General features: G+C 38.0%; 1 protein-coding gene across 1 annotated transcript; it reads left to right on the forward strand.

Moving 5' to 3' along the window:
* The first annotated feature begins 2,200 nt into the window (after positions 1–2,200).
* C1H3orf85 (chromosome 1 C3orf85 homolog) lies at positions 2,201–4,417 on the forward strand. The gene is made up of 3 exons (XM_025990563.1): positions 2,201–2,342; positions 2,775–2,908; positions 4,328–4,417. The coding sequence occupies exons 1-3, from the start codon at positions 2,201–2,203 to the stop codon at positions 4,415–4,417; spliced, it is 366 nt and encodes a 121-aa protein (XP_025846348.1).
* Positions 4,418–13,271: the final 8,854 nt, after the last annotated feature.

Below are 13,271 nucleotides of genomic sequence, written 5' to 3' on the forward strand. Positions count from 1 at the left end.
CAAGTAGAGATCTCATGGCACAAAATTTGTGTAAGCTTAGAAGCCAGTTTCTTCTTCTATTTGTGGACTCACTTGCTTCATCTGGGGCTCAGGTCTGGTGATTAGCAGTTTATCCTGACATCAGTAGGCACTCATAATGCATTGTATTAGTTATCTACTATGACCTAACAACCTCTCCAAACCGTAGCAACTTAAAATAATCAATGCTTATTATTTTACAGTTTCTAGGAATTTGGGAGTGGCTTAGGTCACAGATTGTGACTCAGGCTCTCTCATGAGATAACAGTATAGACGTCAGTGAGGACTGTTGTGATCTGAAGGCTTAACTGGAACGAAAGCATCCAGTTCCCAGGTGGTCTGTTTGTATGACTATTGGTGGGAGGATTCAGTTCCTTGACAGGCAGGTCTCTCTTCAGGGCTGCTTGAGTGTCCTCACAACATGGTAGTGGTCTTCCATTAGAGCAAGTGATCCAAGAAAGGCACAAGGCAGGAGCTGTAACACCTATTTTGTGCTAGCCACAGAAAGCACACACTGTCATTTCCACAGTTCCAGGGTCTGCCCTACTGAATGAAAGAAGACCACAGAAGATATGGATACCAAGAAGGCAGTGGTCTTTGGGGGACATCTTAGAGGATGGCTCCCCCGGGCATGCTAGCTTAGTTATTTTGAATTAGATGACCTAGAAGCAGGACACTATTACTTCTATCATCTATTACTAATATCTTCTGAAAGTTGACTTTTGCCTTTCTTTTTAAACCATGAATAACTAAAATTGTTAACCTCCTATTCATAGAGAATATGTGTAAGTCATTTTTCTACCCTCCATCACTAGTGTTTTGCACCTAGAGGCAGCCTGAGTGATGTATAACATCCATAGAGGTTGTCATTTTCAATAAGTAGGTAGTTAAAACTAGAGCTTAGCAGAGTAACAAATTAAACTAAAAATAATAGAGCTAATAATTAGAGCCCTGCTTAGTACTCAAGGTCAAGTTTGGAAAAGCATGATATCATAGGAAATGTATAAGTAATGATTGTCTCTTTTCTATAAATGCATAAGACTAATATTATTATTATTATTTAGTAGTAGTACTACTACTATTACTGCTGCTGCTGCTGCTGCTGCTGCTGCTGCTGCTTTTCTTTGGCCCCAAGCCTTCCTGTCTCTTAGTTATAATATCGCACAGTGGCTTTAAAAGGAGAATTCCAAAAAAATAAAAAATAAAAAAAATAAAAAAATAAAAAAATAAAAAAAAAAAGGAGAATTCCATCTCCACTTCCTACTAGCTATGTGGCCTTGAACATAGTATTTAACTTTTCCTTTGATATAGTTACCTTGTCTGCAAAATGAAATGATTGACAGTGCTGCTCCTTAGGTTTGTTGTATTAAATAAGGTAGTTCAGGTAAAGTATTTTTTAGCACAATGCTCAATAAATGTCAACTCTCATTATTATTTGTGTGTATGTGTGTGTGTGTGTGTATATATATATATACATATATATATATAGACATTGATACACACACACACACACACACAAATAATTTAGCCACCTCTAACCATTGTCTTCAGATATCTGTTTTACAGATTCCCAGTGCCACACCATTCCTCCAGCTTAAAATTGAAAGTCTTTCTCCTTCTCCTTTCCCACTAAATTTAATCTTTTCTTTAAGGAATCAGTTCAGCAATTTTTCTGACCATGAAAATGTTTGTTGGTGCCTCAGAGCCCCAAAGCTCAATAATGACACCTTCTCCTAAACTCCCTTGGCACAATCAAATCCTATGTTGCCTTGTTTTATTTTGAATCTTGGACTCCCTCATACCCTTGCCCTACAGAGGGGAGGTTTCGTATCTTATAGTTCACTATAACCCTGGTCAATAGAGTCTTATTAATGGTGAAGCTTGGAGTACCTAACATAACATTTGTAATAAATGCTTATCACAAGCAATGAACAGATTGTATTGTTACCACAAATAGGTCAGGAGTGTATTCTTCCTTGATATTGATTCAGATTACAACTCTGAATTGGTTGTGTTTTATCTGGAAATGAAAACACAATATAGACTTAAAATTTCAAGATACTAAAAATGTCTAGGTTTTAAAAACAATCATTTTTCTTCCTTAATCCTGGAGTGGGAAGGAATACAAAATGCAAACCTCTTCAATTCAATGACAGACCTATCAATACTAACAATTTAAGCCATGGTGCCAGATTTGGAAGCAGTCTACTTCAAACTGAAAGATATGTTTCTCTTTTGGAAGGCTCGGAAAGGAAGACTAAGATTGTTGACTGCCTGGTTTGAGCCAAATGGTTTACAACCATTAATAGAGCCAACCCTTTATGGTAATCCTATATTATTGTGTTACTGTTTTATTACTATGCTTTTCTTTTCTTTCTTTCTTTTTCTTTTTACACGCAAGAAAATTACAGCTAGGAGAAATTAAGCAACCTGTCCAAAACAAGTGATAGAGCTAGAATTTGAATCCAGGTGTGTGGGCTCCCATGCAGGTACAGAAGGCTCTAAAAAAATTTTCCCATCTAGCACACAGCACTAGCTTTGATGCTGCACTATATTGAGGACATGTAGGGTGATGATAGCACAGTGATAGAGGAAGGCTGAGGAGAAGTCACCTTTCTCCATGTATAGCTTTCTCAGGGCTCGCTTCTCAGGCACCCAACCTCCCAAAGGCCACAGCTGTGTCTCTTAAAAAGATAAACATTGGGATGTAAACTACTGCCCTAAAAGATGCTGTGCTCTTGGACTCTGAATTACAGGAGCGTTGGGAGCACCATTTTTGTCGGAGGACCCAGCAAACCAGTTCCTACATCTCAAAAGACATATATATTTGCAGAATTACTGGGACCCAGATCACAATCCAAATATGTGGGGAAACACGCTGGCCGATCAGGTATTTGCATTAGAAACAAGGCACCATCTCTATCTTGCTAAGTAGGCACTGCCACAGCAGGCATCAGCACACCACCAGCCCAACCTATGATTTTTTTTCTCTCTAGCCACTCTGAGCTATACTTGACCTTTCCTCACCATAAAGTGACTTTTGCGCAGTAAACATCACGTCTTCCTCCAAGACTAAAATCAAATGCTTCCCTCCTTTCTGAAGCCTTACCCTTCTTTCCTGGGCTTCTTTTTTGCCCTTCTTTCTTTTCTCTCCTTTGCATGCCGTTCATGTGTGAATAGCTCTGTAACTATCACACTGGGATTAACTTGCCTTGTGCACCCAGCCTCCCTTACCTCGGCTACAGAAGTAAGGTGCACAACTTATCCATCAAGGTCATTATTCTCAAGAACTATCAAAATGACTGTTACTCGGTCTAATCTCAGTAGATTACTGCACGTTTGTGTAGGTGGATGAAAGAATCACAGTCACATTTTAGTTCCCTTTCAGTTATTCAACAGCTTATTTTCCACTGTGATAATTATGCAAACCCTTAATGTCATTCCTTCATTTGCTTGCCTTTGTACAGTTTTCTATTCATTTGGAAGTCTCACTTCAAGAGAAATAAAGAAGAAATGTACCTTAGCCAGTTTTATTCCATGTTTACTTTTTTGATGAAAGAAAACACTGAAACTCCAGGCCAAATGAAATTGCTGAATTGTCTGAGTATTTCAATTATTCATGATTTCCCTCTTAAAATTGAGCTGTTCAGAAAATAAAAATGTATAACAAATTAATTAATCCCTTCACTTGTTTGCCCTTTTTACACATGTATCATGTTCTATCATTACATTAGGGGGTTGTATAAAGTCATTTAAAAAAAAAATGACTGTCTTTGTTTTTCTGGGGCCTGGGTCCTGTCCTTACTCTGCATGGTTGAGTTTTAACTGGTCTACCAGGATTGGCTCATTGCTGGTTAGCATTTGCTGATGCAAACCACCAGCTTGAATAATGCATTTAGTTTTATGCATGTTTTTCTCCAACAAGCATCATTTAGAGATATTAAAACCAGACATTTGTTTATTTGGCAAATTAAATATTACATAAGCGGGTAGACTGTGTCTTCTTTATGGAATACTGAAATTTTCAAGTGTCCTCCTGCCTATAATTATAGGCCAGTGCTATGATCAACTGACAAATATAATAGGATGCTGCCACATTGGTTCCTACAGTGGCCCCAAAATACTGGAAAACACTTAAGCACCAAGTATACAGGTCACCAAAAGTATGTTAACCAAACCTTATTTGGTATTTCTCTTCCACTCTACTTCCTAATCTTTTAGAATTATCTGTACAATAACCCAAACACAATTGATATAACATGCACTCTCCATACTCAGAGATCATGACTTGAAGTTTCTTTTGTTGCAGGTTCATGAAACATGGACTGCTTTGAAAACAACAGCAGAGTATTATCTGAATGTGAATTCCTTCACTCTTGACATATCCACTGCCCAGTAAATGTGCTTTGATGGTTCAACCAGGAGAGCAAAAATAGGGGAAGTCAACATGGCAATGAACCCAAACCATGGGCTTTGGAGACCTGGAGGCAAATCCATGCCACTCACAAGATTATTTCATACATCTGTCTCATGGAGCTGTTAAAGATTATTTAATATGTCCATCTCATAGAGCTGTTGAAAGGAGTAAATATGAAAACCCAAGTAGAATTAGAAGTTCTCAATAAATTATAGAAAACCTAGAATTAAAAGTCCTCAATAAATTATAGCTCTTAAAATGAGAACTAAAATAATATTTATAAAAAGGGGGCTTTTATGGAGAAGGAAATTAAAAACAAAAACATAACGTCATTAAAACACACTGTTGATAGTTTACTTTCCATTGCTTCCTTTTTGAGAGAGTTCACTAATTAAAGGAAGAGAGAACTCTCAAATGGAGTTGGTTCTCTTTTTCTTCAATACTTTTCACTTTCTAAAGGCAGCCTATTTTAAAATAGTGCTTTTGAAACTTTTCCATCAAAGGTGTATTGCTGAGGGCAGTAGAGAATATCATCTTAACTCCTATTTGGGAGCAGATGATGACTGGGAACCCATTGGAAACATTCATCTGTAAGTGCAAAGCCCTTAGGAGTTTTGTAAAATTTTGCAAGTTTTGCATTCTAGTCCATAACATATTGATATTTATTTCAATTTGAAACAACACTTTTAACTTGCTGGCTAGGGATATTTATTATGGTTTTCAATAAAACTGAAAAATTGACTCTAAAGAAAAGTGGACTATATTTATGCTATAGTTTTCCATATGCCCATAAAATACCATTTCAGTACTCTAGTTTGAGGACTGAGGAGATGATATGACCAGTCACTTAGATTGCCCGCCAAAATCACAGATAGATGGAAATTTTGTTTTCTCAAAGTCAATTTCTCTCTATGTACCTAGGTCAATTGTTCTCTGAGGGATTTCTTTTGGTAAACAGAAGCATCCCCCCAAGACCATAGTGGGTCTTATGTGGTTTTACAATAGTCCTAAGCACTTTTTCAGCAGCAAGTATGTCAGAAAAATCAAACATTAAGAGGCTGCAATGTGAAGACTTTAGCCCAGCACTCTCCTCTTCAAGAGGACGCTGGCAGCTATTTGGTATTCCCCATTTCCTATTCCATGCCCTAGAGGAATTTGCAGTGAGAAAGTTGAGGCTGATACATAATTTATCCATTTAACTGTTACCCATTTCCAATATATAAACATAGATTTTTCAATCAAAACACAACTGGATGGACAAAAGAAAGAAGATAAATCATTTGGGTTTGCAGTAGGAAAGTTGAGATTGTATATTAATACATCTCAGGGTTTCAAAGATAATATACATTTGCTGCCACAAAGTTCCATTCAGAATGCCTATGTATTGATCAGGATTCTCCAGAGAATGAATCAATAGAATGTGTATATACAGAGAAAAAGATTTATTTTAAGGAATTGGCTCACGTGATTATGGAGGCTGGCAAGTATAAAATCTGTAGGATGGGCTGGCCAGCTGGAAACCAGAGAAGAACCATTGTCACAGTTCAAGTCTGAAGGTCATCAGACCAGAACTCCAGTCAAGAGCTGATTTTGCTGTTTGAGTCCTAAGGCCTTGTATTGTCAGAATTCCTCCTTCTTGTGGAAGGTCAGTGTTTTGTTCTATTTAGCCCTTCAACTTATTGGATGGGCCCATTCACATTATGGAGGGCAATATGCTTTACTCAAAGTCCACCAATTTAAATGTTAATCTCATCCAAAAACACCATCACGGAGACATCCGGAATAATGCTTGACCTCACTCACATTGGGCATAGTGGCTCAGCCACGTTGACACATACATTAACCATTACAACCTATTTTAAATACATGTGCACACGCACATACACACTCACGAAGCTGTGATGGAGGCAACATGTGGAGGAGAAAAAGAAAAGGACTTTAATTCATTCATTTTGGTTAGCATAAAACAAGGAAGATGCTGGGTGAGTTGTGGGCCACTAATAATGTGAAATTATAAGTCAGCTGCCAAGGTAATTTTGACTTAGGGAGCACTAAAACGTAGTTCTACAGTTAGGTTGTTATCGGATTAAACAAGCATGGAAAGGAAGTTTCTTATCCAAACATAGTTTCACAAGAAATTACTGGAAATTTATATGATATCAGAAAACAAACAAATGAAAAGAATCTTGGTCTACATAAGATAATTTCTCTAGAAATCCAGCAGTTAAACTTCCACACAGCTGAGCAGGAAATGGGAAGTGTTCCATTTTTTTTTTAGAGTATTTAGTTTTTTTTAGGATTTAAGAAAACCTAAGTGCCACATATTTAGTGTCTGCATGCAAATTTAGTTTCGACCGGAACAATTTTTAATTCAGTGTTTAAAGACATTGATTGTACTGAGGGACCAATTATCTGGCTGACTCAATTTAACGGATGTTTTTTTTTTTTTCTCAAAATGGTAAGTGATTTGTGTTACAGTGTCCTCTGATTTGCTCTAATATGTATCAAATTTATAAACTCCATGTAAAATCTGGTTTTTTTTCAAGACTAAAGACACATTCAACATTTTTTAAGAGCCCAGAACAAATTACAGCAATCACACGATATTAGTAAAAATAGAGAGGATCAGAAGCTACCCCTTTTCTCACTTCCTGAGACTATACAGCCTCTGCAGTCAGGATGTTCTCAGGTTCTACTGCAGTATTAAAAAAAAGAAAACAAGAAAAGAAAGAAGAACATAAACTCTCTGGGTGCCTAGGAGGCTCAATCAGTTAAGTGTCCACCTTCGACTCAGATCATGATCCCAGGGTCCTGGGATGGAGCCCCACATTGGGCTCCTTGCTCAGTGGGGAAGCCTAGTTCTCCCTCTCCCGTTCTGCCCACTTGTGCTCTCTTCCTCTCTCTCTCTCTCTCTCTCTCTCTCTGTCAAACAAATAAATAAAATCTTTTTAAAACAAACAAACAAACAAACATAAATGCCCTGCGGAACCTGGGTGGCTCAGTCGGTTAAGTGTCTGCCTTCAGCTCAGGTCATGAGCCTGGTCAAGTCCTGATTCCTCTGCCCCTGCCTGTGCTCTCCCTCTCTTCAAAAACAGAACACAAATGCTCTGCTGATTCTGAATTCTTCTGAAGTAAATTTCCATTCTGAGGTCTAACGAGGAGCAAGCTAAGGCATGTCCTACAGATCCCATTTTACAGATAAAAACTAAAAACCCAGAGAGTTCCCTTGACCCTTACACAATGTGAGGAGTTAGCAAAAAGACACTTATCTATGAACCAGAAGGTTAGCCCTCACTGGACATCAAATCTCCTGGCACCTTGATTTTAGACTTCCCAAGTTCCCAAACTATGAGACATAAATTTCTATTGTTTATTAGTCACCCAGTCTATGATGTTCTGTTATAGCAGCCTGAACACACTAAGACACTTTCTTATATCAGTAGCAGGACAAACAAATAAGATGTGATATAATTTATCCACATGCTGTCCAGTGAATCGATAAAAGAACTGAATAAGAACTCAATATTTTTCATTTCTGGACTTCAGCTTCATGAACACATCAGACCCAATCTTAAAAGATATCCATCTTCCTCTACCAATTCATTGTAATTTAAATAGAATAACTAATGGATGGGAGTACCGTACATATAGAACAAATTAAAAATGAAGGTATTTATTTTCATCTGTTGATTTTATTTATTCCATTTATTTTCCCCAAATTGATCTAAAACATCTCAGGCAACTGAACCAGGCAAAGAATATATATATCTCACACTGTTATCTTCAATGATAGTGACAGCCTGAATTAATTTTATAGAAAATAATTTAGCATTGACTGGTTAAATATACAAACTACCAGTCTGAAGCAGAGATATTGCCAGACTCTTTCAAATTAGAGACAAAAAATAAAAAATAAATGTTTGGAGATTAGATCACAAATTGGAACTGTCTTAGAAGGCAGTTCAAATGTAAAAAAGAAATAAATTATCTGAATTCAAAATATTTCATCCCATCCATCAGTGACAAAAGCAGCAGCATTTTCTTCTTCTGATCATAATATTAAAACCCAAGTTAATTATTTTTTAACAGACAATTTCAGGGAAGGTATGCCTTCATAGCCCTATCCTGTTTTGCTCCATCATAGAATATATTTTACAAGGGATTCTTTGATGATCTTTAATCAGACAGTAACTACAGAAAGAAAAAAATTAACAGAACTTGTAGAGGTGAAATTTTAAATCCCTTTAAATACCATACATTTTCCTGAGAGACTTTATGTTTAATTCCTGGTTCTACCCCTTCCTTTGGGAAGGGAGGGAAGTAAACTGGTATTTAAGAATGTAGCTTCTGGAGCAAGAGACCTGGGGTCATATTTCCCCCCTGTGGCTGAGTTTCCTATCTCTGAAATGGAAATGATAAAAGCACCAGCCTCAGCCTCAGCCGAGTGGAGTGGGGCTTGCTTGAGATAAGCTTCTGGCACATAATAGGCCCTCTACAAATACTTGCTTGCAATAATAGAATGCACGTTATCTCCACTTTGGTTTTCAAAATAGTTCTGTTAGGAAAATTTTTTATTTAATAAACACCCAAGGGCTATTGCTATTTTTTAAAACGAGAAATAAACCTGATTATGATAGCAGTGTTAAAGAAAATCCCACCAGGGACCTCAGACAACAATTTTGTTTTATCATCTGAATTGCTGCTTTTTGATCTACCATACTACCACAAATCACTTTCCCTTAATATGCCCTAAAATGGTTACCCAATGATGACAAGCAAGAAATTAAAATTCAGGGAACTCTCAGTAGTTGGTAATGCCAAACAGATTAATCTTACTATTGTTCTGCTTTTCTAAAGAATCTCCAGCATCTATCCCACAGCTGTACATTTGAGCTTGTAACTTTATGCTGGGGGCGGGGGGGTGGTCCAGAAATGAATGAGACTGGTCCCTGCTCTTCAGGCTCTCAAGGGACTCACAGTGAACTGGGGAGGCTCCATGTGTGCACAATCCCATGATGGCAAAACCACAATGGAAGTTAAAGCAGCAAAAGGCTCTTGACAGCCTGGGCCCGCCTGGAGCTCCGATCTCATCCTGGACTGCTCTCCCTCTCACGAACACATGCCAGCCATTGTGGCCTCCACGTCATTTTAAAGCATACCAAGTTTGCTCCAACCTCAGACATTTAGGCTTCCCTGTGTCTGGACTACACTTCCTTTGAAGTTCATGAGTTGGTTTCCCGCTATGATTCAGCTCTCAGCTCAAGGGTTCCTCCTCAGAGAATACATCCCTGATTACCTGGTCATAAGTAGCCCAATTTAGTGGCCTCCACAACATACATTTATAATCTTACATTCCTGTAGGCCAGAAGACTGACACTGGTGTCACAGGTGCTACATGTCAGCAGGCTGCATTGCTTTCAGGCCCATCCTGGGGAGGATCCGCTTCCTTGCCTTTTCCACTGTGTAGGACATTTTGCTCTTTGGTTCATGGTGCCGTTCCTTCATCTTCATAACCAGCAATTCTGCTCCTTTTTCTATCATTCTCTTTCTCTGACTTGAGCTGGGAAAGCTCCTCCTTGTTTAAGAACTTGTGATTTGATTGGAACCACTCGAATAATCCACCAGCTCTCCCTATCTTGAGGTCCTTAACCTTAATCACATCTGCAAAATCCTCTTTGCCATGCAAGATAACATACAGCCCAGGATTAGGAGGTGGACATCTTCAGGGACTCATTATTCTACCGGCCACACTTCAACTTCTAGCAGTTTCTGTCTGTTATGCTTTTTACTTTCTTGTTATTTTTTATAGCACTACATGAAATTCTCTTGTTTATTTATTTACCTATAATTTACTTATTAGCATGTATTTCTTTATTAGGTGAAAATTCCCCCTTCCACCCATTTCCTCTACACTAGTCTATATTCTTGAGAATGAGAATTTGGTCTGCCTTGATCACAGCAGCATCCCCAGGCCCTGGAGTGGCATCTGGCACAGTGTAGGCTCTCAGTGAATTCTTGTTAAGTGAGTAAGTAAACTCTGCCTTCATAATTGGCACTAGCTATAGAAAGGACACGCTGCCTAATTTAAGTCCTGATTATAAGGGGATTGTCAAGTGAACTTCACAGCATGTGCAGGAGAGAGCAGACTCATCAGAGAATGACAGCACTGCTTTTGAAGGAGTAAGCCAAGGATGAGAGGCTGGAAAAAATGAGTCGGAGGCAAATCACCAAAATCTTTCCAGACTCCATCTTGCATGTAATGAGAGCCATTGAAGGATTCTAGATGGAGGAGTAATTTGATTGCCTCTGCATTTGAAAAGATACTATGTCACCAGTGTCATTGTCAAAGATCATTTGGAGGATGCCTGGGTGGCTCAGTGGTTGAGCGTCTGCCTGCGGCTCAGGGCATGAGCCTGGTCCCGGGATTGAGTCCTGCATCAGGCCCCTTGTGAGGAGCCTGCCTCTCCTTCTGCCTGTGTCTTTGCATGTCTCTCATAAATTAATTAATTAAAATCTTAAAAAAAAGAAAAGAAGAAGAAGATCATTTGGAGGAAAGCCAAATGGAAGGCCAGAAAGTGAGTTTTGTCCTATTTTCCATGGTTTTCACTGATGAATCTGACAAATGAATGAATGCCAAAGTGTTAACAGAGAATTGTTAGTAGAAAATCCATCTCTTTTTTCTAGGTAATGTGTATTATAATAGTGACTATTGGAGATCATTTTCTTCTTTCCCCTAGCAACTGGGCAAGATTTGGGGAAACATATTCAGTTGCCTTCTTAAGATTTCCTGAAATCTTAAAGAAGACAGGGTATATAAGAGAGAGAGAGGGAAAAAAAAGAAAGAACTAAAAGATTCAGTTTTCTATGTTCCAGTCTAGCAATGTCATCCAAAGTTACATTTGGCAAGACATTGTAGCTGTCTTTTTCTCATTTGCTCCAACCATGCCATGGTATAATCAAAACAAAACACCACTGCTGTACAAAGACAGCTTATAACTAAGTGGTAAGGGAGAGAGAAGAGAGTCGAAGATGACAGCACAGTTTCAAATGCGGGTGACATGGGTAATGAGGTTTCAAAAACAGAACGGAGAAATGACAGCAGGAAACTCTGATAGGTTCATGAGGTCAGGAGATGATGTGTTCGGTTTTAAAACATTTGGTTTCATGCTCCATTCTCATTTTGTTCTACTATCTACTCAGATCATATTAAGCACAAACACAGGTGTTAGATTAGGGGAGTTATAGCCTCACTTCCTAATCAAAATTTTTATATGAAAAGCACAATTGGCTAGTGGTACTCTGGCAAAAGCAGAACAGGTAAGACATCAAGCAAATAAAAAACCCAACGTATTTGATAAGTAGCGAAACCTTTCCCTCACCTCTCTCCTTTTGTCTCTCATTTCTCAAGTGATTAATTTTGAACATTTAATAAAATATGTGAAAATTCAAATATTAATAGTTTTGGATTCTATTACTTTCCAGTTTAAGAAAAATAAATTGTTTTAAAAACAATAGTTTCGTAGAAACCACTAAATTTGTATGCAGTTCTTTGAGCAAAAATAATCATGACCCTTCTTATTGTTGATGTTTAAAACTGGCTTTTTAGATTAATCATGATTGATAACATTTCACGGAACCAAAGTTAGGGAAGGGGATTCAACTAGCTTAACTTAAGCACAAAATGATTTATACAGTTAAGGAATTGCTAGTTGTATATTGAGGACTGCATGAATTAGTGATGATCTGTGAGAAACAAAAAGAATGAGAGAACTGCCTAGTTTGAATTCTGGTGAGGATATCAAGCAACAGAGACGCATTTATTGCTGATGGGAAGCCAAAGGGTACAATCACACTGGAAAACAGTTTCTTTTCTTTTTTAAGATTTATTTATTTATTCCAGAGAGAGTATGTGTGTGTGTGTGTGTGTGTGTGTGTGTGTATGTGTGCATGAGTCGGGGGAGCAGTAGAGGGAGAGAATCTTTAAGCAGACTCCTCACTGAGCGCAGAGCCCAGCCCAAGGCTCCATCTCATGACCCATGAGACCATGACCTGAGCCAAACCTAGAGTTGGACACTCAACCAGCTGAGCCAGTCAGGTTCCCCTTGACAGGTTCTTACGAAGCTTACACATAGTCTTGTTATGTGATCCAGCAATCACACTCCTAGGTTTGTTTTTTTTTTCCCAAGTTAAAAACTTATATCCACATGAAAACCTGCATATGAATGTTTATAGCAGCATTATTCATAATATCCCCAAACTGGAAGCAATCAAGATGTCTTTAATGGGTGAATGGATAAACAAGTAGAATAATACTCAGCAATAAGAAGATAGAACCTATCAAACCATGAAAAGACATGGACGAATTTTAAATGCATATAGCTAAGTTTAAAAAGCCAGTGTGAAAAGACTATAATGTTGCATGATTTCAACTATATGAGATAAAAAGATCTGTGGCTGCCAGTGGTTGGGGGCAGAGTGGGATAAATTGGTAAACCACTGGGGATTTTTAGATGTTGAAACCATTCTGTTTGATATTGAAATAGTAGACAAACATGGCACTACACATCTGTCAAAATCCATAGAACTATTCAACACAGAGTGAACTTTAGTATAAATCATGTACGTTCATGAACAATAATATATCACCATTGGTTCAGTACTTGTAACAAATGTACCACACAGATGCAAAATGTTAGTAGTGGAAACTGGTGTATAGGGTGGTGGTATATGGGAACTAACTCTATGTACTTACTACCTCCTTGATTTTCTGTAAATCTACAACTATTCTAGAAACTGGTCTGTTAATTTTTATTAATTAAAAAGAAAAAAAGCACTA

The sequence above is a fragment of the Vulpes vulpes genome, chromosome 1, assembly GCF_048418805.1.
Source record: "Vulpes vulpes isolate BD-2025 chromosome 1, VulVul3, whole genome shotgun sequence".
Classification (NCBI taxonomy): Eukaryota; Metazoa; Chordata; class Mammalia; order Carnivora; family Canidae; genus Vulpes; species Vulpes vulpes.